This window comes from Ambystoma mexicanum, chromosome 3q (assembly GCF_040938575.1).
Source record: "Ambystoma mexicanum isolate Mex_15411 chromosome 3q, UKY_AmexF1_1, whole genome shotgun sequence".
NCBI lineage: Eukaryota > Metazoa > Chordata > Amphibia > Caudata > Ambystomatidae > Ambystoma > Ambystoma mexicanum.
In genome coordinates, this window is record NC_090926.1 from 1,120,512,298 (window position 1) to 1,120,540,024 (window position 27,727).

At 45.1% G+C, this 27,727-nt stretch overlaps 1 protein-coding gene across 1 annotated transcript in view; it reads left to right on the top strand.

Moving 5' to 3' along the window:
* Window positions 1-27,727, top strand: part of LOC138448075 (volume-regulated anion channel subunit LRRC8C-like) — a 102,051-nt gene that overhangs the window by 50,538 nt on the left and 23,786 nt on the right. The window contains exons 2-3 of the mRNA XM_069604616.1: window positions 5,510-5,573; window positions 12,153-14,461. Coding sequence (XP_069460717.1) covers window positions 5,510-5,573; window positions 12,153-14,461 — 2,373 coding nt within the window. The remainder of the gene's footprint in view (window positions 1-5,509; window positions 5,574-12,152; window positions 14,462-27,727) is intronic.

The window sequence follows — 27,727 nt, forward strand, 5'->3', positions numbered from 1 at the left end:
TACCCTCAACCGGAGGTCATCCCACCGCTTACTGCGCACACTGCGTGGGGTGGTACCTACGGCTGATACCTCGTGGGCTACCTACTGCCAGATTTGCCTCTTTTGTTGCTGCACCTCCCGCTTCTTGTCGTGGGATTGGATTATGTCTGCATGTGCAGCTAGAGTGTCTGCTAACATGGTCAGCTCTGCGTCTGAGTAACGCTGTTTCCGCAGCCGGGGGGTGGTCTTCCTGGTAGCCTTTGACATTCTCTATAGTTTTCCACTGTGCTCTCCAGTTATCGACTAGTGGTTCGGGAGTATTGCAATGGATTATGGTTTTAAAGATGGCCGCCGTCCATTTCCCGTTCCTGCGCGATGACATTATTTCCGGTGATGCCGCTATCAGGGAGTTGAAGGGCCTTTAGCGGCATGCCGGTATTTCCATTACCGGCATGGGGGTTCGCGCGTGCTCGCGCACTCATAATCATCCGCTATTAGTGGGTTCATACGAGCACGGCCCCCCTCTTACCGGCATGCCAGTAATTAACCCGTTTTTACCGGGCTACTCGTAATGAGGCCCCATGTCTGGAAATCACGTGACCCAAATACTCAATTTCTTTCCTGTTAATTTTCGACTTTTCCTTGCTAAGTGTCATTCCTACTTTACACATTTTTGTTGACTTTCTCTAAACTTCTATCATGCTCCTCTTTCTTATCGGCATAGATCAAGACCTCATCCTGGAAAAATGTCACACATTTTCCATCAAATATTCCATACATAACTTTCAGAAACACAGAGGAGGCTGAAATGAGGCCAAATGGCACCCTGCTACATTGAAACAACCCCTATGGCGTGATAAATGCTTTAAGATGACGAGAATCTTTGTGAAATGTTATTTGATGGTAAGCCGAGGTGAAGTCAAGCGTCGAAAAATATTTAGCAGGTCCCATTGTAGAAATCAACTCTTGAATAGTGGGTATAGGAAACTGTTCAGGTATGACACATTTGTTTAATTGACAGAGATCCACACTTACTCTGAACTTACCTAAAGGTTTCCTTACTACCACCAGGTGTGTTAGGCAGAATGATGTGCAGTACCCTTTGGGAACACCACACACAATTAAGACTACAAGTGACAGTACAAATTCACCTTTGGTACAAGCCTGTACTACACAGTAAAGTGGTAGCGATGGCTGAGCAGCCAGATTTATCTCAAGAGTAAGTGAGCAGTATCAATAGTTACACAAAGGACAGCAATTACTATGATTCAAACAGACACTGACTCAAGGTTTCTGAGTAAAAGAATATACATTTATTTACATTTCAGTTGTATAACATTTCACTAAAGTAAAGCAGTTGAAAAATCACACTATTAATACACTACACCACACCCAATACATTCTGGACAAGTTAGGCTCAAAATGAATTGTGAGTAAAATGGCACTCCAGCAATTTAAAAGGGATGGAAAGACAAAGTTAGGCAGAAATTGAGTAACACCAACAAGTAAGTAAACAGGACAATCTAGAAAAAGGAACTACAGTGAGGAAATCAGATTCAAACAGGGCCTGGCCCAAAGTCAATGGGTCAGAGTATTTTGCTCAAGATCACACAGTTCAGGGTAGTTTGCGGTTAAGTCTTTGCCAAGAGTTCCGGATGAAGTTGGTTGGCAGAAAAGTTAGTTTAAAGAATGGAGAAGGACACGCCCTCGGATTGGCAAAAGGTTTCACGTACTTTCACCGCGGCTGGACGAAACGAACAACCGGATTTGAACAGTACCTTAAATGGAGAAGAAGGCTGTAGCTGAGGCGAACGTTCCTCGCACGTCCTGCAGGCTCACGGTTCCTGAAGCGACTGTCAGACTGACACGAAGTAGGAAGACTGGAGGGACGTGCACTGCCCAGGGAAGAAACCAGCAGCAGAGCAAAGCAACGAATAAAAGGTGCTTTCCTTAAAACGCAAGCAGGGTCCGTTCCTCCTGGCTATCCGGTTCACTGTAGCTCTGTACAGCAAATTTGACCAGAGTAGGGAGCCGAGCTTGGAGTTTGGGTGAACTGGTTGGTCCCACCAGCTCAAGGGGAGAAGATTCCTTGCAGATCTTCCCTGTCGTTGGAGTATGAAGATTCAGACCTGCAGCAGGGCTTCACCGGGCGTTTCAGTCATTGTAGGGGTCCTCTTCTGTCAGCTCCTCTTCGGTTCTCTCGTTCCAGTCGCGACTTTGCCTTTCCAGCCCCAGAGACCTGATTTTTATGCAGTTTTCCCCCATTCACACAGCTTTCAATCACACAGCAGGGTGGCTGTCCCACCGGGACAGTCACCACAGCCAATCAGATCAGAGTGCGACATCAGTCTCCAAGGAGACCCTGTGCAGGGAGTCCTAAACCCCTCCCTCACATCCTGTCCCCCCCAGACATACAGGCACCTAACGAGGGCTTCTGAGTAGAAGCCCGCGAAAGGTCAGTGAATAAAGGAACCAAACCTGGTTTGGCACGCAGAGTAAAACACGAGAAAGACTTTTACAAAAAGAAATGGTGAATAAACCCAGCCGGAACCGTATAAAAACGTATATGGTCTAGCGGGTTTAAGTTCGAGGCTACCAAGATTACCTAAATAGTACCAGGGTTATTTAAGATAACCGCGGTAGGAAAAATAGGGTAGTTACCACTGCCACCAGCCAAGTCATAATGAAAAGTGAGCGAAACAATGCTCCATTTGTACTGGGTCTATGAGTTTTAAAGAGACTAATAAAGTAAATGGCAACTTTACATGTTTCTGGGACTCAGTAGTCAGTCCCAGAAAAATGGAGTCGGAGTTGGGAAGTCTAAAAGACAACCCTGTGTCACTGCACTGAAGGTGCTGTGTAACACACGGTAAAAAGATGATGCTTATGGAGTAGGGGAGGCTCCACAGTCTATTAACACAAGAAAATGTTCAACACACACAGCAAAACACATGTAAGAGTGGGAAAAAAGGCTCACACTCTTACCAGGTGAAACTAATAAATCCTAGAAATCCAGCAAAGCTGCTGTGGGACTCCATAGGTAAGGGAAATTAGCCATCCTGGAGAATTCGCCCTAACAAGGGGTGACACCCATTCCGAGGCATTGATACGTTCTAAAATACCTTGCTTCTCTAATTCTTTTAGTTAATCTTTTACTTCACTTCTCATTGGTAACGGTAAGATGCATCGTTTTTGTGCAACAGGTTTGAACCCATCCTTCAATACAGTAGGATGCGTGAACCCCTTTAGGCATCCGATTCCTTCCTTGAATGCCTCATATTCTGTTATGCTCTTGTGCTGTTCCACATCTTAAATTGCAAATACTGCTTCATCAGCATTCGGATCCAGGCGTACATTCAGGAGTCCTTGATGTGTCCTTCAGCATGTCTCCCTTTGAAATCTGGTTTCACTTTGAATCAGCCAAGTAAATCATTCTTTACCCCTCCATATGCTCTGGGTTTTATTTCAACCTCTTGTAAACATTTAGGGCTGATTCTCCTCCACACCCTTTCCGGGATGAGAGTGTATTTAGCACCTGAGTCAGCCATCATGGTGATTGGAGCGTCATTAACTTGTCCAATTGTCATTGGCTTGTCCGTTGTATCTTCTCCATCTCCTACAGCAGATATACATTATTCTCCTTCATCACTTTCTTAATCCCCAATCCAATTGGCAGAATTTTTGTTTCTACAATTTGTCACTATGTGATCTTTGCCTTTGCAAATCCTACATATCATCCTTAATGCTGGGCATTTTAGACTGTTGGCTAGATTGGAGTGGCTGTTACACCTATAGCAGGTTCTAACCATTCTTTGTCCTCTTATGTATTGTCCTCAGCCACGTCCCTTTGTGTCCGATATTCTTCCAGAGCCCCTATTCATTGCCCCTCTGCTCTCGCCGTTATATCTGAAACCTCTGTTATCGTTACTCCATCTTCTTATTCCACCTTGGCCACTCATCAACGCTATGGAATCATTACATGGCTGCAGGGTAGCTGCAGGTGTGGGCTTAACAGCAGTCACTTTTATTCTGTCCTCTAAAGTCGTTGCACACTTTTCCGTATGGTCAATCTCTTTGGCCACCCTCAACACTGTTTCCAGTGGTGGCTCATCCTCAGCCCGCAGCCTTTCTGTTCCTTTGCTTCTTCTGCACTCTGACATAAATTGGTCCCTAAGTCTCTCATCCAACTGTTGATTAAATCTGCAAGTTCTTGCTAGTTTGTGTAATGCAGTGATATATTGTTCAACACTCTCTCCCTCTTTTTGAGTGCATTTACCAAACGTGTACCGCTCTAGACTTGTGCTCAGTTTCTTCTCATAATGATTATTCATTTTCTTCATGGCTTTTTCGTATTCGTTCATATCCTGACCCTCATCAGTGCTTAGGTCCGGTAGATGCTCAAATTATTCCTGGCCAGCTGACCCTAGACAGTGGAAAATAAAGATTTCTCTACTCAAAGATCTTTAGCCATCTTTTCCAGGTTATGGATGGCTCAATAGCCTCTGGTAGGAACATGGTAGGCGGGGAAACGCTGTGCATGGCCATACCTCCACCACCTCTGTGAGTAGCTGTGGTGCTATACTATCTGTTTAGCTTTTGACCAGTTCACATATACAACATTCTATTCATTGCACTGCATTGAATTTATTGTCTTTTTCTCTGTTAACAAGTCTCCCAAGTAAAAATTCTTAAATTCTTTTTCTTTTACTGGGACGAGGAGGATTGTATTTAGAACAAATATAAATCAGCATAATGTTGCCTGGTCCTTGAAAATGGCCGCACATCACGTGACACATGGGCTAGGTGCTTTCTTTGAATGCTTCCTGACTTCTTTTCTTTGTTTTTATTTTATGAGCAGGATGCAACGGAGCACCGTTGCCCGTAACTGTCGGCACAGTTGCGAGCACACCCATTTATCAATGTCGCTCCGTCCCGATCACATTATTTCTGTTGCAGCCATCGCCGTTTAGCAGCTGGCTGCACACTGGTCTATTTAGGCAAGGCAGGGCTCGCTCCTTCCTCGTCGCCACCTGAAGTACGCGTTCTGGAGACGGTAAGAGAGATTGTACCTATTTTATTAATATGGGTTTGTGTGGGATGGTGCGAGCCCCGCTCTCCAGCCATACCAACGGTCCTCTGTCCTCTCCCACGCGCTCTCTTCCTTGAGCTAGTTCCACTTACATCGCGTCATGGTTCCATGACACAATGTAACCCAACACTGGAGGTATGTGCAATAAGCATATCTGTCGTACTCAGGCTTTTGAGTTGTCTTGGGACCATGGACCTTAGCCTTGCTACTTTGATCCCAGGTGAGTATAGGCCCCTCTGCCTTTCAGTCGAAGGTAACTACTTCTGGCTTTGGGTTAAGATATTTCTTTCCATTCTGTGCTTCAGCTATGGCTCCTGGAGCAGCCTATCATAAACTGACCAAGTATCACACATAGGCCAGATGTGTTTCCCAAAACCTACTTTATAAAGGCAAACTAAAGCAGTAACTCAAACCTGTCATAATGGATTCTCTCTTTTTCAGTCCACAAGCAAAGCCTCAGTCTCTGGTAATCTCATTGGCAATGTTCTTGGGCAACAAGCATATGGTGAGAGGGGAGTCCTCCTTACGGGGCTCTATTGTGCACTGAAGCCTGATTGTTACTTCTGTAGTTGGTGTCATGCTGGACCTAGCCTGAAACTAAACCAGAGGAAGAGAGCAGTCCACCACAAGTATTTATTATTTAGTGTTTATTTTATTTGGATAGCGCACCAGGCCCCGGCGGCAACCGGTCGCCTCACTTAGTTACAACATGATAAGGCAGGCAGAGCAATAATTACAGAAGTTACAGAAATATAATAACAGTAGGCAGGCAGAGCAAATTATTATTTACAATGTTACAGATATATACAAGGCACATCATAGCTAGAGGTCTTTGGCGGACAGCCAAGCTTTCGTTAAGTGTTTGAATCTAAGGAAAGAAGGCTCTGCTCTTAGCGCATTCGGGAGCGTGTTCCATAATTTGGCTGCCATTACAGGGAAGCTGGTTCCACCTGATCTTTGAAGGTTGAAACGTGGAATAACAAGGCAGTTGGTCTGAGACATTCTATGGGGTCTGATAGAGTTGTGAAGGGCAAATTTGTTGGCCAAGTAGCAAGGTGCTTTGTTGTAGAGGTATTTGTGAGTGAGGGCGAGAGTTTTAAGAGAGATATGGTGTGGGACTGAGAGACAACATATGTTGCGTCTGGTGTCAGAAATGTGTTGGCGCCTGGAGATATTAAGGGCTGCTCTAATAGCATTATTTTGGACAATTTGTAACTTATTTAAGTTGCAGCGGTTGGTGCCCAGTTAGAGTGCATTACAATAATCAATTTTGGGTAGCACAAGAGTCCTGGCGAGTGTGACGCAATTGGATGAGGAGAGAAAAGGGCGGCTAGCTGTGATAAGCTTGCAGGTATATGCAGCTGCGCGGGAGACTGCATTGGTTTGTCTAGCCAAGGATAGAGTAGAGTCAATATAAATCCCCAGAGTTTTGGTGTCCTTGGCAGTTGGGGTAGTATTGCCATCAATGGTAAAGGAATTGAATGCAGGGTCAAGTTTGGTAAGTTTTAGAGGTGAGCCAAGAATGAGGAGCTCTGTCTTTTCATCCTTTAGACAGAGTCCGAGTTGCGCCATCCAGGCTTGGATGACTTGGTAGATGGCATTAACGGAGCGGGAGTCAGCTGAGTAGTCGCCTGAGATTGGGATTAGTATCTGGGTGTCATCAGCATAATTGGTGTAGGTGACACCCAGATAGTCCAAGATATCGAATAGAGGTTTTGTGAACACGTTATACAATGTGGGGGAAACACAAGAACCTTGCGGCACACCACAGGTGAAGGCTGGGCAGCTGCTAGTGGAGAAAAGACACGCATTGATCTATTGTCCAAGAAGGAGCTAATTCCGGCTGTGGCTTTGTCGGAGAAGTGTGCAGCTGATTTGAGGTGATGACATAATATTTGGTGATTGACGAGATCAAAGGCCGCAGAGAGGTCAAGGAGGAGTAGAAGAGCAAGGTGGCCCTTGTCTTTTAGATCTTCAATCTGTGTTTTAAGATCGATAAGGGCAGTTTCAGTGCCGTGGTGCGCCTGAAACCCAGATTGCCTAAGTCCCAAGAGTTTGTTGGATTCAAGGTAATCTTGAATTTGTAGGTATGCGGCTCGGTCAAGGATTTTTAGTAGCAACGGGACCGTGGTAATAGGCCTGTAATTGGTGGGTATGCTGGCGTCCAATGTTGTTTTTTTCAAGAGACGGATGACCCAAGCATCCTTCAGGTTGTCAAGTACGATCCCAGAGCTGAAGGAGGAATTAATGAGCATGGTGATGAATGGAGCTAAGTCATGAGCTGCTTCCTTAATGATAGGCGCCGGGCAGAGATCACCTTGGCAATTTAAGGCTGCTGATGATCTTTTCCACTTCAGTAATGGAGAGTGGAGAGAAACTGAACGGAGTCAGAGAGTCTGGGATGGAGTTATTTATAATTGGAAGAGGATTGGGTTGCAGGTTAGATTGTAGGCTAGTTTGGTTATTATTAATTTTGATTTGGAGAGAAGCAATCTTGCCAAGGAGAGCCTCTTGGATTTTGGTGCACCAAGTACTATCTGTTATGCAAGTATCTGGTGCAGTGACAGGAGTTTCAAGTTCTTTTTGGATTCTGAACAATTCTTTGGTATTGGATTTAGCTTACTCGATACGTTTGTTGTAAGTGTCTTTTTTTGCCTGGAATATAGCTTCCTTATAATTTAGGGTAGCAAGGAAGAGGCAGGATTTATTAGCTACGGAAGGGTTGCTTTTCCAGTGTGATTCCGCAATTCGTTTTTCTTTGCGCATTGCGCAAAGTTCTAAACTGGGGTGTGAACCAGGAGTTGAGGTGAGCTCGAGGTTTACGTTTTCTCAATTTAGATGGGGCTATGAGGTCTAGGGCTTTTAGCATTGCGTGGTTAAAGGTGTCAACCAGGGCAGTGGGTTCAGAGCAAGTAAGTTCCTGATCATTAAGGACTGGTAGGATGAGAGTGAGCAGTCTGTCACAGGTTATGTCACGTTTATTACGTGTGGCAATAGCAGGCGCAACAGTAGGAGTGAGGCTGATAGGTTTGGCCATGCTCTTAAAGGTAATTAAGTTGTGGTCAGTCCACGCACATGGTTGGTTGGAAATGATATTGATAGGGCAGTTGTGGTCAGCTAACCAATCAAGGATTCTGCCCTTGGAATGTGTAGGTCTATTAATGTGCTGCGTAAAGCCTGCATTCGTGAGCATGTTGTCGATAGTCAGGGCAGCAGTGTCATTGGGGTCGGAAAAGCCAAGGTTAAAGTCACCTAGTACTGTGATTTGAGAGTTAGTTTTAGTGTTCTGTGTTAGAATGTTGGATAGGTCCTCAGCGAAAGTGGATAGTAGCCCTGGTGGCTGGTAGAGTAGATGAAATGTGATGGTGTGGTTAGGGGTGACGGTCTTTACATGCTCCCCACTAGGTCTCTCACAACTTCCCTCACTCAGGGTCCTGGCTCCACAGCTTCTCATATAAACTCGGGGCACCTTCTCTAATTCCTTAGCTCTCTTTCAATCCTTGTGCTTACCCTATCACTGGCCTCTCCTTATGACTTCCCTCATCTCCTCCTCTTTTGTTCCCTCCTGATCTTTATTTCCCCCTCCTCTTTCCTACCTATTGTGATTTTCCACTTCAACTCTCCACACTGGTCCACACTTCTCTTTACCCGACTCCTCACTGTTTGTCAAGTTATCTTTAGGCCCATTTTTCATATATACCTCATAGGCACCTCTATATGGAGGGCTGGATTCTTTACCTGCTGCTTCATGGCTCAGCACCCGATCTCCTCAATTTCTCTCGATACCACCTTCTCAAACCATTCTTTCCCCACTTGGATCACTATTTTGCCAGCTTCATATAGCTTTCTTTCCCAATACTGATGGGTCGTTCTCTCCCCCACCCACTGTGACTTCTTCCTGGATCTTCTGCCTCATTGCCTGGGACATGCTAACCCCAGCCTCTGGGGTGTTCCTTTTCCTAGTCCCCTGGGTCTTTTTCCCCACTCACTGGGTCTTCCTCTGCCTAGTACCCTGGGTATCTCCTTCAGCCTTTTATGTTCTTCTTTCCCCTGCCCCCTGGGTCCTCCTTTAATGACACTGCTGTATCTTTTGCTTAACCTTAAGCTGGCTTACTGGGTTCTCCTTTACCCAGACCTCTGTGTCCCTCCTCCCACCTCCTGTCTCCTACTCCAGCTTATTCTACACACTTTACCACAGACTGGCCCTTGCACTTATAGCCTTGATCCAGTATTTCATCCTCTCTGTCTGGCCAATGGGAACTCAAGTGTGTCTCTCTATTCCACCGGTATAGGGATTGGCCAATGCGCACCGCTGCTGTGGATGTCTTAGAGTTTTGATGTTGGACTTGGGGTAGGCTAATCCCTCCCCCTCAACGGTCATCTCTCCATTTGTCACATCCTGGCTTGCCCTTTGGGAAGAACTTTCTTAGCCCAACAGGCCTTAGGTGTTGGTGTATGGGTGTGGAGACTTTCTCTGTTGACTGGTTACCTGCTCACGTTATCTGTCTTTTTTCAGCTTTTATTCTTCACCTCTGTGTTTTTGGATATGATTCCTGCCCCCGCACAAAAGATGTCAAGCATGTAGGTGCAGCTGTCTCCCTAGGGCCATCCTTAAAAGGACTGGAGCTTCTAAGGTGGCATTGCGATGGGCCTCGGCCTCCCACTCATGACATGGTGAGGGTAGCCAAGTGAACCTTCCATGTTGGCTTGGGGCCCAGCATTACCTGGCTAGTGATGGTACTCCACCATCAACCTGTAGGGTCAGTCTGGGGGCTCTGTCAAAGCCTCCCCCCTCCACCAACTCACAATAGGATGTGTGGTCACAAGCATTAGCAGGGCTCACAAACCCGACCTCTCTCTCCCTCTGTTAATGCCTTATGGTGCATGGAGGCACACAAGCGCGGCTCCCACAGCCACTGCCAGTTTTCTGTTTCAGATTCTGGTCACATTTCCCCGACCCTAGCTAGGTTCTCTGGGACTGAAAATAGAGTTAAAATACAAACCTATGGATATGGTGGTGACCCTTGTGGGCCCTCTGTATACAGCATCGGGGGATGGCATCACAAAGCAGATGGCACTCACCAGCCCCAAGGATTCCCCAGCACTGATCCTTTAGCCTATGCATAAGACTTCCTCACACCTCTCTTCATGCAAATCACAACAGCTCAAATAGGGAAAACCCAGAATACAGTATTGGGCATGCATACTGACATACCTGTTCTCTCATGCTGGGCCCACATGCCTGCATCCACAACACCACAGGGCATCCCCAGGCTTAGCTGGAATGACAATGGGATAAACTGCACTGGTATGGTCTCTCCTTAGATAAAAAGCACAGCAACAGTGGAAACAGGTCTTTATGCTAGAAAACATCTTTATTTGAGCTGTGCTATGGATAGTATGTATCAGAGGAAAGAACGCCTAGATTATGATATGATATTTCATTTATATCCCGCTCATACACAAGTGTTTCAGAGCACGACCAAGCAAAGGGGGGGGGGTAACAAGGGAGAATAAAAACAACTATCTTACTAGGCCCAGTGACATTAAGAATACGCAAGTGCATGGAAAAGGGAAAACGGGAGAAAGTGCGAGGAAGGGGGAGAAGTAGAAAATGCAGCTCAAAGGAGAGAACAGAATAAATAATAAGTGCAATAAAATCAACAAATGCAATAAATAATTAAATAAGGGCAGAGGCAAGTCAGTGATTTCTCAGATGTATCTGATAAGTGCAGGAGAAAAATGGGGGACCGTATGGGTACAGATACATATCCCAGTGAAAGGGGTGGCTCGCAGGCAGTGCAGGACGGTGAGCAGGTACCTGAGTCCGAAGGACAAAGGGTGGCCAGGAGCATGGTGCAGAGAGAGAAAACAGATCAGCAGGGGAGAAGAGGGGCAAAGGCAGAAGCAAAGAGGAAGGACTTGAGGTGCTTCTGGAACTGGGGATGGTTCTACTCAAGTTTCAATGTGGCCGGGAGGCTGTTCCAAAGGGAGGCCCCCGCCAAAGGCAGAGATCTGCCCTCAGCTCGTTTCTTTGAGAAACGACTGACCCTGAAGGAGTTAGAAGTAGAGGAGCGAAGGGCTCGAGAGGGGAGGTATTTACGGATGGATAGTTGAAGGTATTTTGGACCCAGGCCCCAGAATTCCTTGTGGACAATACAGAGGGTTTTAAATTTAATCCTTGCATCGACTGGTAGCTAATGAAGGGATTTCAAAGCTGCAGAGATACGATCCCAGGGCTTAAGGCCAAGGACAAGTATCGCAGTCCTGTTCTGGATTGGTTGTAAAGGGCAGAGAGTGGAGGCAGGGAGATTAAGAAAGAGGCTGTTACAGTAGTCCAACCTAGAGAGAACCAGAGCTTGGGAGACAGTGAGCTTTGGGAAGGAGAGGAAAGGCAGAGTGCCTTTAAGGAGGTGCAGTAGGAAGTTTGACTTTTTATAGATGTCAGAGATGTGTGCGGAGAAGAAAAGAGTGGAGTCAAAGATGACCCCGAGATCCTCAGCCTCGCGGGTAGGGGTAGGAAGAGGGCCAATGGAAGCCGGCCAGAGAGTGAGGGGAAAGGATGGTGAAGGTTTACCAATGAGGAGGATCTCAGACTTGTTGGCATTTAGACAAAGATCGTTGGCGGCACACCAATTTTGAATGGCAATTAGGGAAGGAGAGGAGGTGTCTAAGGGAAGCCTGAAAAAGAGTTGGGTGTCATCAGCATAGCACTGGAAAGTTGAGCTGAAAATGGAAATGCAGTAGGCGAGAGTAGCTAGGTATTTGTTGAAATATGACAAGAAGACAAGCAATGAAGGTGTAACATAACATGAAAGGTTAAAATGCATTAACTCCTCAAATTCTTCCTCAAATTCTTCCATGAAATATGTTTACATCATAACAAAAGTATGACACCACTCTTTACAGAGAAGAACTTGGACATCCGAAATTAAAAGTTAAGGTTAACTTCTTTTTAATGAGACGGCTTTACAGAGAAGTTCATTGTATTAATGTGATCACTTAAGATTGTTTTCACAATAGTAGGTGATGATTGTATATGGAAAACCAGTTTGTAAAAACTAAAAAAATGTCTTTCTTGTAGATCTCATATGAAAAGGTTGTTTGTTGTGCAGTACCTCCCGGTCTATCACTTCCTGACAATGTGTGGAACCTTACTGCGTTGGCTGCGATAAAAGATAAAATATCACTTACTGGATTCAAAACTAATTTGGATTTACAATATTTTGCCCTGATCAACACGTGGTGCTATGACAATTATGTTACAGCATTTACAAAGTTTTTTCCCTATCTCATCCTGATAAATTCACTGATTTTCCTTATTAGCAGCAATTTTTGGTTCAAATTCCCAGGAACTAGTTCAAAGATCGAACATTTCCTATCAGTGTTGGGAAAGTGCTTGAATTCCCCTTGGACGGCTAAAGCCTTGTCAGCAACAATGTACGAGGATGCTGCCCAGTCTTCGTTAAAGTTTAATGTGTCATCAAAGAACCCCAAAGCAGTAGGACCTTCTATGTATGCATTTGAGACAGAGGGTAAATATGCTCTTAAAGGTGAAAATGTGGAGACCCTAACAGATGAAGAAACCCCTACAGACACAATAATGAAGAGAACAACATCCAAACAAACGCTTGGTGGAAAGGTTGAGAGCAAACCCGAACAAATCCTTGATAAAAAGGAGGGCGAACAAGCCAAGGCTTTGTTTGAAAAAGTAAAGAAGTTCCGTGTTCATACAGAAGAAAAGGACATTCTGTACCAAATGTACAAGAGACAGGCTTTCTTACGAGCTGTGGAATCTATTGTATTTATAGTTTACATTTCCATTTATGTCCCTTCAATGAAGTTTGTGTCCCACTGTATCGATGAATTGAATATGACTGGCTTCACACAATATTACTGTGTCCACGGAATGTGGAGGATGTACACCATGATATCCACAGTTTACCTGATTTTGCTCTGCATTTATACCTGCCTAGTGTTTGTTAACTTTTACTGGATTTTTCACAGTAATCTAAAAGAATACTCCTTTGAAAGGATCCGCAAGGAATATGGTATTGACGACATACCCGATGTGATCAATGACTTTGCCTTCTTGCTTCATCTCATTGACCAATATGATACTTTGTATTCCAGAGAATTTGCAGTGTTTTTGTCTGATGTAAGTGAGACAAAGCTACTGCAGCTGAATTTAAACAATTACTGGACAATTGAGAAACTCAAACAGTCCTTGTCTATCGATTCACAAGGGAAAACCGAACTTCACCTCTTTATGATGCCTGGAATACCAAGTCAGGTATTCGAGCTCGATGAAATTGAAGTGCTGAAGCTTGAGAATGTGGATATGACTATACCTGCAAGTATTTCCAAATTGAAAGCTCTGAATGAGTTATGGCTGTATAACTGTTCCATCAAATTAAACTCTCAAGCACTTGTTTTTTTAAAGAAAAACCTGGAAGTTCTAAAAGTGCGTTTTTCTACTTCTCAGGAGTTACCTTCCTGGCTATATCACCTGGGAAAGATTCAGTGGCTGTACTTGCATGGGCATCTTCAGGTAGACAAGGGTAGCATCAATGTGCATTCATTTCGGGAGATGAAACAGATACAGTTCTTATATCTAAAGCTTTCTATAGGGACAATACCCTCACCGATAATGGAACTGGCAGCTACAGTTTCTACGCTGATCATTCATAATGAGGGGACAAAGCTTCTTTCTCTTACCAGCTTTAAGATGTTAAAAAAACTACGCCACTTAGGCCTCATTCAATGCAAGTTAGACAAAATTCCAAACTTCATCTTCAGTTTAAGTGACCTAGAAGAAATTGATTTGGAAGATAACAACCTGAAATCCCTCGAAGAGTTGGCAAGTTTGCAGCACTTTAAAAGAGTCAGGTCCTTAAAATTCTCTAGAAACAGAATTACATCCATTCCTCCACATATCGGGCAGATAACAAATGTTGAGCATCTTTATTTGAACAACAATTTGATCACTGCCCTAAATCCTAACATCTGCAATCTAAAGAAGCTGACTTACCTTGATATTTCCTACAATAGCATCCAGGTACTCCCCGAAGAAATCGGTCAACTACAGGAGCTGCACTATTTCTTTGCATCTTACAATTATATAGACCAAATACCGGAAGAATTATTCACATGTGTCAAACTTGAAAAACTAACACTTGCTCAGAATACAATTGCTACCTTGTCTCCACTAGTGGGGAATCTGATAAACCTGAGGTTACTGGATCTGACAGGGAATCGACTTGAAAGTTTGCCACAGGAACTGGAAAAATGCACCCTTCTCACCAAGACTCGACTGCAGGTCGAAAAGGAGGTCTACGCTACTTTGCCTGTTTATGTGAGAGAGCAACTTCTGAAGGATGAACACAGAACATGGTATGTTTTACTTGGTTTTGTGTGTACTTGTATTTCTCTGCCACTCTGCTTAATATGTAGTCTTATTCTGATGTTCAAAATAACTTTTCATACAACTACTCTCAACAGGTGAGAAACATGAAATATAATCATGGTTGGCATTTGGCCACTTGGCCCTACTAGGTGCCCAACTTCCTCTAACTGAAAACCTCAAAGGACCCTATTCAAGCAGCACCCTTAAGAGCTGATTCTGACCCTAAAACGTCTAATGCCACATCTGATAGTTGGGCTATCCCTGACACCGGGACATTCCAAGCTGCCTCTGAGCATGACTGAGGCCAAATGACAAGTCACCACAAGTGTGCTGGAACTCCCCATGAAATTAGCCTGTTGCCACATGCATGCAGTGACTTTCTTTGAAACCTGTGCCTTTTCAGTTGTGATAATGGAGATTTTAAATGGCAGCCACTATTGTTAATGTTAAAGGACATTTGTACCGCGCACTATCACCACCGCAGTAGTCCCCTGGTGCTCCTATTGCAGAACGTTCACCAGCACCAAGCATTTCCACAGATTTGGTCTGTTTTTTGCTGGCATGAAATGTCCCCAATGCTGCACACATCAAAACGCACACATGCATTGGCATTGCACGTGTGCAGTAAACAGTCTCTGGTGCATTCACATTTATTTACAGGTCACATTTTACGGGGGCTCCTTTTCATCATTGAGGCAAAAGCTATCAGGAGGCATACTTTTGTGAATGGTGCCTCTCTGACTCTTTTAGAAGGACTTTTCTGTTGTCAGTTCACTTTTAAGAAAACTATCTGTGATGCATTTTGTCATACAATTACATTCCCATTCACGTATCACTCAATTCACTCTAGTTAACTAAGGCCATCTTGTGATATTGTGAAGCAAAACATAGCTGAGTTAAGTTTGAATGCTCTGGCAGCACAAATGATAGTATGCACCCCACCTGCTGATGCCTGCAGCTGCCGAAGCAAAACACAGACTCAACTAATTTACTCATTCATGTGTCACCATGGAAATGCAGAAGACACTATCCCACACAATGATTATCATTACAGCCTTTCTTCGTGTTTTGCTTTATTATCCCCATATGTGTTTCATTGTTTGGTTATTGCTTTAAAGTACATTTTAGCTTTACCAAATCACATTATACAACTTGGTGAAACAGGCAAAGTAATGTGACAAAGCCACTATCATGGTCTTGCCAAACAGTGTAAGAATCTGTATCAGCAGGAGGTTGGAGTGGTATGGAGAAATCCAGTCCAGTTCTAAATCTGAGGGCAGTGGCCAATGAAGGCCCCAATACCTGTCCCCCGCTTTGCCAGCATGTTTCTATGCAGTCCACTGTCTTCGCAAGCCTTGCCTCAACCAGATAATTGCGAGTATTTTTCATTTTGTTTCTAGAGACAAGACATTTTGTCCTGGAGGGAAGTAAAGAAACCCAGGAGAGAAACCTGAACAAGCGACCCACGTCCTGAGGGGGGAAGATGAAAAGCATCTGACTGAAAGAGAGACCAACAGAGAGAGGTAGAAACCGTGCAGATGTGCATCACTGGTAGGGGAGAGAGTTGAGAGTTGCCTGTATATATGGCCCAGAGACAATCATCATGGGGCCACTGGAAGACGCATGCCTGCGCAATGACATAAAACATCATAGACCACAAGAGACTAAAAAGGGAGGAATATCCACCCTCCCCCTGCAAACTAACTCAAGGATGACTAACCTCAAGCCACGTGAACTTAATACAAACACTGATCATGCTAGAGTGCCATGAGTCCCATAGCCCTTCCCCGTCAACCTCATGTGAGAAAAGTGGGTGGGGCGTAGTCCACTACTTATGCCTTTTAAATAAACCTCCATGCCACAGGTTGGGACGGCAGGGACGGATTGGCTAGGAAAAGGGGTCCAATCCCGGAGAAGAGGAGACATTAAACTGAGGATCAGGAAGCAGGAAGTGTGGGTTATTCAAGTGAGGTCAGAGGTGGAGGGCTACCAAGGGACCAGCAGGAGGGAAGACAGATCTGTGGACTGTGGCAGGGTTTTTTGGAGCAGGAGAGGCATTGACTAGAAAGTGAATGCAGTACTGTGGTGTGAGTGTGCAGGGTTGTGTGGGGAGTGTGTTGAGGAAGATAGTATAAGTAGTGTTTTGTGAAGCGGATGATCAGATGATACTGTGTGAAAGGACTAGCTGTATGGAGGGAGGAGAAGTGGCTTGGAGGGAGGAGCAGTGGTTTGGAGAGAGAAACAACATCAACAGTTTTAGGCTAATACCTAGGAGAAGTGAGAACATGGAAGGTAATGTGACTGGAGGTAGGAGTGAGGTGGAAAAGTAAGAAAGGAAGAGTAAGAGTGGTTGTGTCTGGTAAATCTGAAGCAAATAGGGAATTTGTACGACACAATATCCAATTCAAGCAGAACCTAACTGCTGGATAGAGTAGGGACAGCTAGGAAGATCTTAAGGGAACCTTTGTTAGAAAAGTCCATTGGGCCTTTAGACCCTCAGAGCCAGGACAATATAGACTTCAGACAGTAGGACTTAACCTTCGATAGCTACTAACGAGGGGTCAGGGACACCTGGGTTAAGGTGAAGGGTCAATATAAGGAGAGAGAGGGATGGCCCGTGGTCCACAAAGATGTCAATAAAAATCCTTCAACCATCTCTGAGACTTGGAGTGATTCTTGTGCCATCTGTGATAGTAAGTGTTTCATTTTATTTATGTTATTGATGTAGCAGGTACTTATCATCGGTATGCATGTATCCAGTGATAGATTCCTTTTTGAACAGTTTTCAACAATGAAAGCATGTTCAACTGCCAGATCCGCATTTTACTTAACATTCTCTATAAACTTTTTCTTTTACATCTGAGATTGACTGAGGTTTGTCACACAATTTCACACTAGACATTTTCTCTACATTTCCCTTTGACTTGTTAATTTAACAAACCTTCTCATTACCATTGGTCCATCATTTGCAATCAGTTTAGCTAATACATGTTTTCTCTACACTCTTCAAATAGGTACGTTCGTTGTCAAAACTTTTATATTGCTTATCTACTCTAAGAGTGCAGAAGAAGGACTGTGACACAAAGCATATTCAGGCTATAGACTTTTTTTTAGTAAAAGTAAAGCAAGAGAAAACCTATTTCTAAGATGGGTTCCCTTCCTCAACTAAAAATCTTAAGGTGACTGTCAGGATGTCTGTTAAAGTAAAAGTGGACACTGTCCTGTGTCAAGAAACCCCTACTTCTGGTCCTTACACTATAAACTAATAAAGAACAGAGCAGTGTGCGGATCCCAGGAGAATGACTCCCTTCTCCTGGATTATTGTCAAGGTTCCACACAATGACCCTCATTATGAGGTTGGCGGTAACCTGCCGGTGCCACAGCGGGTTGCCGCCAACCCTATACCACTGCTTCCCCGCCTGAGATCCCAGTGCCACCAGGACATTAAAAATTTGGTGGCCCGGGATCTCAGGCGGCTGAAAATGTTGTTCCCCTTTCCCATAGAGTCCAATAGGACTCTATGGGAGTGGGGACACGGAAGCACCAGCACCGTTATGAAAAGAGAATAGCGCAGGGACAACATGCTAGTCTTGGAAGCAATACCACACAGATCACAGAGGTTTGAATCCCGGATCTGCGCTGAGAAACCAAACTCAGGTATGGTATTAGGTGCATTATAAAAAAACAATTAAATAAATAAATAAATAAATAAATAAAAATAAACTGTGCCTACTGGGGCCGCGGCGCTGGGCAGGTCAGTCCTGCTGGGCACAGAGGCCCCAGCAGGCACAGTTGTAGACTGCCGGTCCGGCACCCTTAATTCCAGACCGGCAGACTTGTAATGAGGCCCAATGTCTCCTTGGTGTGCCAAGAGAATGCCTTCCTTCTCCTGGCGTTCAGTCACAAATAACCTGTTGGAATGACTCCCTTCCCTGGTCACAAAGCTCCAAATAAAATTCCAAATAGGCCTGGTGGGACGATTCCCTTCTCCATGTCACAAAGTTCTAAACTAACAGTAACTTCATAAACCAGGAGAATGCCTCCCTTCCCCTGGCATTTGGTCTCAGTCTCAAATGAGCCAGCCCGATGTTACCAGGTGAATGACTCCCTTGTCCTGGTAGTTATGAAACAGTCTCCTCCAACCAAGGGGATGACTCCCTTGCCCTGGTCTTCTAATTATCTTTCACTCTTCCAACACCCAACTATTGAGTGTTGAGATGGTCTGCGACCCTGGTTTCTCTCTTCTTCTTTGGTTCACTTGGTCCTCTTCCCTGCCAACTACTGCCACAAGGAAGATCACTTGCATCACTCTCTTGGGTTGGGTCCTCAAACTTGTTTCTCTTCTTTGGCTTGGCCCACTTGGTTCACTTCCCTTTCAGGAACTGCCATGAGGAAGATGACTCGTATCATTCTCTTGAGTTGGGTCCTCGACCCTGTTTTCTTTCAGCCTCTCTTGCTTGTAATCTCGGTTCAGGGTTTGTGCATCCCATAGCTTTCAGCCCCTACCAGTCCCTGTGCCTCTCCCATAACCTGGTTTGCACTTGGGATGCGTTGCCAGTTCTTCCTGGGGTCCTTCTCCTGCTCAGAGTGTTGCGCAGGCTTCTCTGCATCTCGTTTCCTTTGCCTTGAGGATATCCTGCCCAGCCCATGGAGTGACGGGTTTGGACACTGCTTCTTGCATTCGTATCACTGTCTGACAGTCTCCCAGTATCCTCTGGATGCCATTGGGGGAAGGAGTGCCGTTTTCCTCTTGACTCTGGTTGTGGACTGGTCTCGGGTCTTTCTTGGCCTTCGGTCCTGGTTGGATGCATCTCCCTGACAAGCAGTCCTTCATTGGTCTTTATCACGTAAGAGAGACTAGCCCCCTGCGGAAGTCTATACCTCTGCAGTTCCTTCTTAACATTGTTCTTCATTGCTTCTATGTCCCACCTCGCCACAGTACTTGAGTTAGCTATGTTCCTGACATTCTTCTTCATCTCAGTACAAGTACTTTCCAGGCTCTCGAGGTAATCTGCCTTACAACAACACATGTTCCTGGTCTCTACAAAGAGATTAGCCGAGGATGAAAAGGCTAGGCAGGGAGCGCAGAGGGCGAGTGCTGTTCGGGTGGAGATGCTGCTTCCCAAAAACGCAGACATTGTGGATATTGTGGCCTACCTGGTAGGAGACAAGTTATCCTGGGAACTGCTACTTCATGATCTATTATTTAGAAGAACGTTAAAACGTACTATACATTGTTTTTACTTGTTTATATATCGGACTCCGCCCCTTTACCCATAAGCGTATATATTCCTGCACTTCTGAGCAGGAGACCCACGGCCGGCCCATAGAGCCGAGGTTTGCTCTGAAGTACTTTAAGACAAGATAGCTGCACCTTTGAGATGGATGGGGGTGCAGATTTATTACTCCAACACCAATCAATAAGGACAACTCAATTGTTTGGCAAAGGGAGTCTGTTTAATGACAAGTACAAAAAACGGGGAGTCATGGAAATCAGCATGGATGCGATAGTCCGTCTCACTTCAACTCCAACAAACTTCATACAAACAGTGACATTTATACTCAAAACTTGTCATAATTGATGTGTAACACTCAAAAGTTAACATGCAATTCTATTGGTTAGGAAAAGGTAACTTTAATATAGGTACTATATCTGTATATGGTAACGGAGTGAGGAGATTGGGTAAACACTCTCAGGTGGGCGTCTAAGCCCTTCCTTCAAATATGACTACCGTAGACGTCATTAAAAGTACGACGTTCCATTGGTTCTGCTAACTATAGGACCCAAGATTATGCATAAATTTCCGCTTTGCTTAGCAGCACGCAGACCGGTCAGCCAGGTGCAGGGAGCCCTTATTTTACTGTGGTTGGCCTTGAAACTGCATCTTCTGTCTGGAAAAGTTCTAATATCGGAAAAGTTCTAATATCTCTGCCTAGGCGGATGCCACGTAGGTGTGAACCTCTGCTCCTTCTCGCTCGGCTGGTCACGTGTTACCTACACCGTGAATTTGTCTAGTTTCTCTCAATTTGTGCATTTAATTCTTATTCAGCTTTCCTCCTGCCTGCGCCTCCTTATCTCGACCTTTCAAAGACAGGATATTCTGTTCTTAAGTTTTGATTATATGTAGCTACTGTTTGTTCCTTCTATTGGTATGACCTTGGCTCTCCTGGCACAAGTTGCATCTGCCAAGTTTCGATTCAGCCGTCTCTTCTCGTTCTACTAGAATAATGCATCTACTAGAATATGAATCTTGTCTTGTTTGGCCTCTGCTTTTTGTGCAAAGTGGACTTACACTTACTTACTGTGCTTCGTTTTGAAGTAGATTATGTATAATGGCGCTTGCTGCGCTATTCTTCTACTTAGCATAGCAAGCCACACTGTTTTCTTAGCTTTCTTGTGGTTACAAGCATATGTACAGGCATTAGCTGGTTGAATATCTTCATCCTGCTTACAGCTTAAGCTTCTTTGTATTTCAACATTGTTCTCTTCTACTAGGTTCACAATATCCTTATTCATGGCGTTTCGTTTCTTTGTGTCATTTTTTGGTTGTCATTTCTTCCATTTGTGAGTCTGTCCCGGTCTTCGTGAGGTCGCCATTCGTCTTCCATTAAGGCCTTTTTGGTTTCTTCCGGGAGGGTACTGAGGTAATCTTCATTTCGTCTCATTGTCTCATTTGCTGGTAGGGTTTTCTCAATGGATACCTTACTGCTCATGGTTTTCTGGGTTTTGGTACTTCAATAGGTGTTGCTCTTCTGATAGGTACTAGGCAGAGCCCTACTGTGGCTCTCTGCTGGTTTATTTATCATACGTCACATATTTGAACGTTCCTGGTACTTCAAAATGGGCGACTGGAGTGCAGGCTTTATTTGGGACCTCCTCTACACTCCCCCCTCTGGACGATTCATCGACCACTTTCACCTACTTCTTTGGATTCCATTCACTTGACACTTCTATATTTATCTTTACTCCATCGCCTGGGCTCATTCCTTCTTCATCTTCTGGGTCTATACATGATGGTTTGAAGAAGTGTCTCTTCGGAGTCTATATCTGTATTACTCCCTTCAGGCTTCCTGTTGTCCTTACATGTTCGTCTTTATTCCATGTCATGAGTTGACATTGTCCATATGGGCTACAGTAATCCCATCTTCCTACATAAATTCTGTGTTTCCTGGGATATTGAAACTTTGTATCTTCTGGTGCGTGCCTGCTGGCCTTCACAAAGTCTCTTATTTCTTCATCAGTAAGGTCTTTGGGCTTCCATCCTGGCTTGACATCAATCATGATCTTCATCCCTATGGCTTTCTTTGCAGTTTTCTGGCATTGCGAGATTATTATCTTGATAACACAAAATCCTAGTAATATCATCACTAGCAGGGCTCCCAAGAACTTGAATGCATCTGCCATCCATTGTGGAACCCATGAAAACAGTGATCCAAACCATTCTGTCATCATCAACTTCATCGGTTTCGTTGATCATCTGGTTCTGCATGTTTGTCAGCATCCCTATAGCTTCTGTTAAAGTTCCATTTTCCTCGTCATGAGAAGGTATAAATGTGCAACATGATTCTCCTATTTTTGCACAAACTCCTCCATCCATAGCTGTGATCATGTCAAGGACATATCTGTTCTGGAGAGTCATCAGTCGGATGGCTCTTAACTCTTCCTTGATTGCATTGAATCCTTTTATTGTCATGTTGATTGTCTGCAGCAACTCCCATCTGGTTATCTGCAACCATTTAGTATTTACCCCAACGTGGATTCTTGGCACGAAGAGTGTTGTGAACACTGATGAGGTGAGGCTGAACAGCCTGTGTTCATATGGGATTGCATGAAAGGCTTCTTCTGATTTAGCAGAGAAGTAATTTTCTCTCTTCATTCGAGTTATCAGTTCCACAGATCTCTTCTTTCTCAGGTGAGTATCTGCTTTCGGGAAACTGTCAATATTCAAGTCACTTTTCGGGATCACCAATGCTGGAACGTGGACATTCTCTATTGTGCATATGCCTCCCCAGTTCTTTGGCAGTCTGATGTATGCTTTGGATCCGCATGCCCAATAATGATCCATAATCACTGCAGTTCCCTGTACCATTCCTGGAGAATCAAAGATTCGCCCACAGTTCTGATTCTCCCCCCATTTTTCATGGTCCATTATTCCTGAAGCACAATTTAGGGCTTTCCAGTGGTACTATCTCTAAGGGTCCTCCTCTGTATTTGTTAGGGAGAATTCTCTTATAAGGCTAATTTTCCAAACCTAGTGAGTCCCCCAGCAGCTTTGCTGGATTTTTGGGGTTTGTTTTTTTCTCCTGCTAAGAGTGAGACTCTTTTCCTCCCACTCTTAGGCATGATTTGAGGTATGTCTTTGACTTCTTGTGTGCTTATGGGCTATGTTTTTTTTTTTACTCCATAGGATATCTTGTGTATGTGTTACACAGCACCCTCAGTGCAGTAACACAGGGGTGTCATGGTGACCATCAAACATAGACTTCATACCCTGGGACTGACTAGTGTCTCCCAGGGCATGTAAAGTCACCATTGACTTTACTAGTCCCCAATTGTGAACAGAAGCAGTACAAACCATCATATTGTGGAAGTACTGGAAGGGGTTAATTCGATTGCCCCTGGGTCTGTTTCCAAGGGAGCACTGTCCAGTCCCCCCTTGTCAAGTTTCTGGCTGGTGGCAGTGGTTACCATGCAAAATATTCCACCGGAATATTTCCTATGGGATTTTCCCATTGATTTTAAACACACCACTTTTTGGTGCAATGTTAAAGATACCGCCGGTTTATTTATTTAATAATAAATCACCGGTTGGGTATTTTTGCCAGAACTCTTTTCTAAAATGGCGTTCGTGTCCGTCTCTGTAACTCCAACCAAGGTAGGGCCCTTTGTTCCACTTTTTGGCGGGCTTCTCCACAGAAGCCCTCCAACTGGTGCCACTCTGTCTGGGTTCCACAGGATGTGTGGGTGGGGGAATGGGCACCCTGGACTGCGTTGCCTTAGCAACTCAAGTCGCACTCTGTTCTGATTGGCCCAGTGGTGAGCCGCCCAGCTCACCGCTTAGCATGTTTGAGTGACAGCTAGGCTGTTGAATGGGGGTTTTTCTGCATAAAAGCAGGGCTTTTGGGACTGGAACTTCAGAAGTCGCCATAGGACCTAAGAAATCCGAAAGAGGGGAGAAGCTGAGCCATCTGCAACGACGACACTACCGGTGGAGCCCTGCTGCAACAACCTCACCACTTTCCCGACGACAAGAGAAGATCTTCTGCTGAAAGAGTCTTCTTCCTCTGAGCTGGTGGGATCAACCAGTTCCCCATTTCGCCTTCCAGGACGTCTCTTGGTCGAATCGCCCGTGCCAAGCACCCCGGCGGCCGCATAGCCAAGCTTCACCACTGTGACCGCGAATAACAGGAACGCACCTTTTAACCGACAAACTCCGTGGCTGGTTTCTTCCCTGGGCAGTGCAATGACTCCAAGTTTCCTCCTCGATGAGATCCTCTCTTCCCCTGGTCGAAACCATGAACTGCACCCGCTGCCAGGAACAACTGCCACCGCTGGAGCTTCCTCAACTTTAAAGGTGCTGTGTTCCACCTGGCATCCCTTTCTACAGTTTGCTTAAGGTGACCCTTAAATCCTTGGCCTTCCAACTAGGTTGGCCCCCAGACCTTCTAACTTTATTTTTTGAACCACCCTAACCTCTTTTGAACATTTCTACAAAGACTTGAATGCATTTCGCAACTGTGTGATCTTGGGCACATTTCACCTTGCTCCATTTAAAGTGGGCCTGGCCTATGAACTTTGGCTCTACAGTAGACTCTGCCTTCACTAACTTGTTTTGGTCTCTTAAAAGTGTTGGGAACTTATTTTTTATGACCTTCCTTTTTCTCACCCTTTTACTTAATTATTGTAGTGCTATCTAAGTTACGCGCTCAGCTCTGTTTTGACAAAAAGTGGTGTTTTGACTTAGACTTGTCTAATAATTCTTAAGGGAGGTGTGTATACTTTTCTGATTGCGTTTTGAACTTGCTTTGATTAATAGTGCTAGTGTATTTTCTAAAGTGTGTGTTAAATAAATAATTATATACTTTTGATACAAAGCTCTGGTCAGTGTTTGCTTGTCCTACTGTGTTCTTAGCCCTATTGTGTATCCTGTGTATACAGCCCTACTCTTCTTGAGAGAAGTCTGACTTCTCAGCCACAGCTACCAGGTAAATCTGGGTGGTACAGACTGCTACCAATTGGGTTTACTACTTACTCCTTTAGTTTTAGTTTTGCAGTGTTCCCCAAGGGAACTGCACAGGATTCTGCCTAACAGTCTTCGACCCATGTCCGTAGTTTTGCAAGTTTTGGCCATAATGGCTTGCACAGTCTTTGTGAATTTTCAATTGCTTCCTTGCAGGCTCCGAGAACCATCCATGCCCTGCATATCACTACTCCTTTTTCCCATTCGTCTGGTGAAAGCACTGTTCCCCAAATCTGCATTTGGCCTCTGTTTTTCCAATTCGAGCATCTTCTGGAGTTTTTCCTTGGACATTTAGTCTCGGGTTCGCTTCCCATCTTATTCCTGCTCCTTTAACTCCAGGCTTCTCGTACCTGATCACATGATTCCTAGTATGAGCTCTATTCCGTGTCTTGATGTCTTGGACATAATCATCTTCATCGGGATAGGCTATTTCAGTTGCCCATATTAATGAGGCATCACTTCCCATTAACTGGCCTCTGGTCTTGCACATTGTTACTTGTGAGAGACAGTGTGCTGTTGGGACATCAATTTCTACAGCCACGAAGATCCTGGACTTCCCCATGCTGTATGGTAGGAATGCGCAAACAAAGCATTCCCCTTCAGAATTTCGTCTTCCAACTTCCTTCCTGTGCTGGTACCAAATGTTGTTTCCTAGGTGTGCTGTGCTATCCAGGTAGTCGTTCAGTTCATTGTCATCTCCATGCATGCTTCTCTTGATTCTTAGTGTTTTCATGTAGTTTGCTATTACTACATCTCTGAATGCATCTGTACGGCTCCTTCTTGCTGGAGGATTCTCAGGTATCCCAGTCCATGGTGCAGGCTTCCTCATCGGCGCCATTTGAGTGGATGTTAGGAAAGATTTCATATTGAATGCAATTTTCCCTCCATGTGTCAACCCCCAAACTTTTTGCTGCTGTTCTACACCTTGATCTAACCTTTGCCAGAGAAGCGCAGCCCTCAGCCGCACTCCTCTGGGCTTTCGCTCACTTCTTCTGGGGAAACTGACATGCCCTTAAGACAGTCAGTACTGGGAGACTTTGTTTCCCTTAGTCCTTTCCTCATGTTGCAGCTTTTGTGCAACATGTAACAAGAGTGCAATGTAATTTACTTTACAGCACCCTTGGGTCTCTAGTCATTCCAAAGGCCCTAGAAACTCTCTCTGGACTTGTTATGAACTGTGCAGATGTGTCAACGAAAGGACTGGTGGCAGCTATCGTTTATCTTAAGTTTTGAACCCTTTTTTGCCATGTTATCCGCGCTTACTGCGTTTGGCACGAATGGCCTGGCCCCAAAATGGCCATGCCACGAGGTTCTTTGTCCTGTCCTTTGGCCATCTTGCCCCTTCACCTTCCCCAGGTCGAGCCGACCTGGGTCAGTCCTTATTTGGTCATGCACTTTCCCGCAAAACCCAAAGCTTTTGCGGGCTTCTGCATGCCTTGTGTGTATCCCTCCAGGATGTGGGCTGGGATGTCTGTTCCCAATACACATCCTGGGTGCCAGAGAGTCTGGAGTGTCCTGAATGCCTGGGACCACCGTGGTCCGTGATTGGTCCATGTATGGAGTGAGTGTTTGTGAGCAGATCTCCCATTGGGTCCTCTCCGTTTTGGCGCAAAGGGAACTTTGGATAAGAGGAGGCCGAAAAACACCACTACCATGTCGATCTCCTGAGTTCACACGAAGAAAGGATAAGGAGCCAAGTATCCTGCAACAAGAAGCCGAGTCGAGGAACCGCTGGTGACCCGCTGGAAGGTTTGGCACCCTGAGCCCGCTGTCGTCCTGCGAGACCCCTCTGCATCTGATCATCCTAGAAGGTCTGCGAAGGCGCTTCGGCCCATTGGAATAGTGGGACCAACTATTCTCGGCACCTTCATCAAACCCTGCAAGTAAGCCTCTTCGGAAGTGTCCCTAGGCCAACCAGTGGGCTGACCAGCTTACGCAGGATGTTTGCTCTGTCATCGCCGCGGTTTCGAGGAAGCCCTCGAAACTTGGTATATTGCTTGCTCTGTGTCCACAGCACCCTCACACCGAATTTCGTACACTTGGCATTCCCAGGTCTGAAGTGAGACGAGTGCGCCCGGACCGGAGTAAACGCGGTTACCATGTTGCCCTCCTGTAACAAAGACCTATGCAAGTTTGCTGCACTTGTGACCCTCTTGACCCTGAAGCCTGCTACCGCGGAAACTACACGGTGTTGAGACATCCTGATTGTCGCATTCGAACCTGCCAGCAAAGTGGACTGAACTGGCGAAGTCTGGGTCTGCCTGCGTCAGGGACCCGTGAGTAGTCCATACCCCAACCGGTGGCCCCTAGTGCAGGAGCCCATTTCTTTTCCGCCGCTGTGCGATATAGCGACTCTATCCCTCACTCTCAACCTGCCTCTGCCTGCAAGTGGAGGTCCTGCTTTAATAGTGGGGACTTGTTCTTCATCGACCTTATCCACCTTCCTGAGCTGCTAGTGACCCTTGAAGAGACCCTATTTTGTCCATTGGCACAAGCGTGTGCATGTACTATTGAGCATAAGGCTCCACTCTTCGTAGCGCGTGGACTGTCTGTTAGTTAGGTGTATTCTTGATGTGTAACTGGGTCTAAAGATTATTGCACTGCCTGTTTTCCTCCCCATCTAGGTGGTCTACATATTTTGTGCTTCTTAATCCGTTAGAACCCTCTGGTCTTGTATATATATCGTGTTGATTGTGATGTGTTGGTTTACTTCAGTATTATTGTGATTCTTTGCTATGGTCTATATTACAAAGGCCTTGTAATAAATGTGTCTATATTTTTAATATAACACCTGTCTGGAGTAATTTGTAAGTGTCCCTGCTTTGTGTGCTCATTGAGGTCTTTCAGTCACCCTCACCCCTCCTGAGACTTAGGGCCTCATCACGAGTTTGGCGGTAACCCTTAAAATCGGGGGTAACGCTATCAGCGCCGATTTTAAGGGTCCGTCGGATCACAAGTCCAAATACCGCCGGCGCCATTACAGCCGGCGCAAGTACACCCGGCTGTACAAGC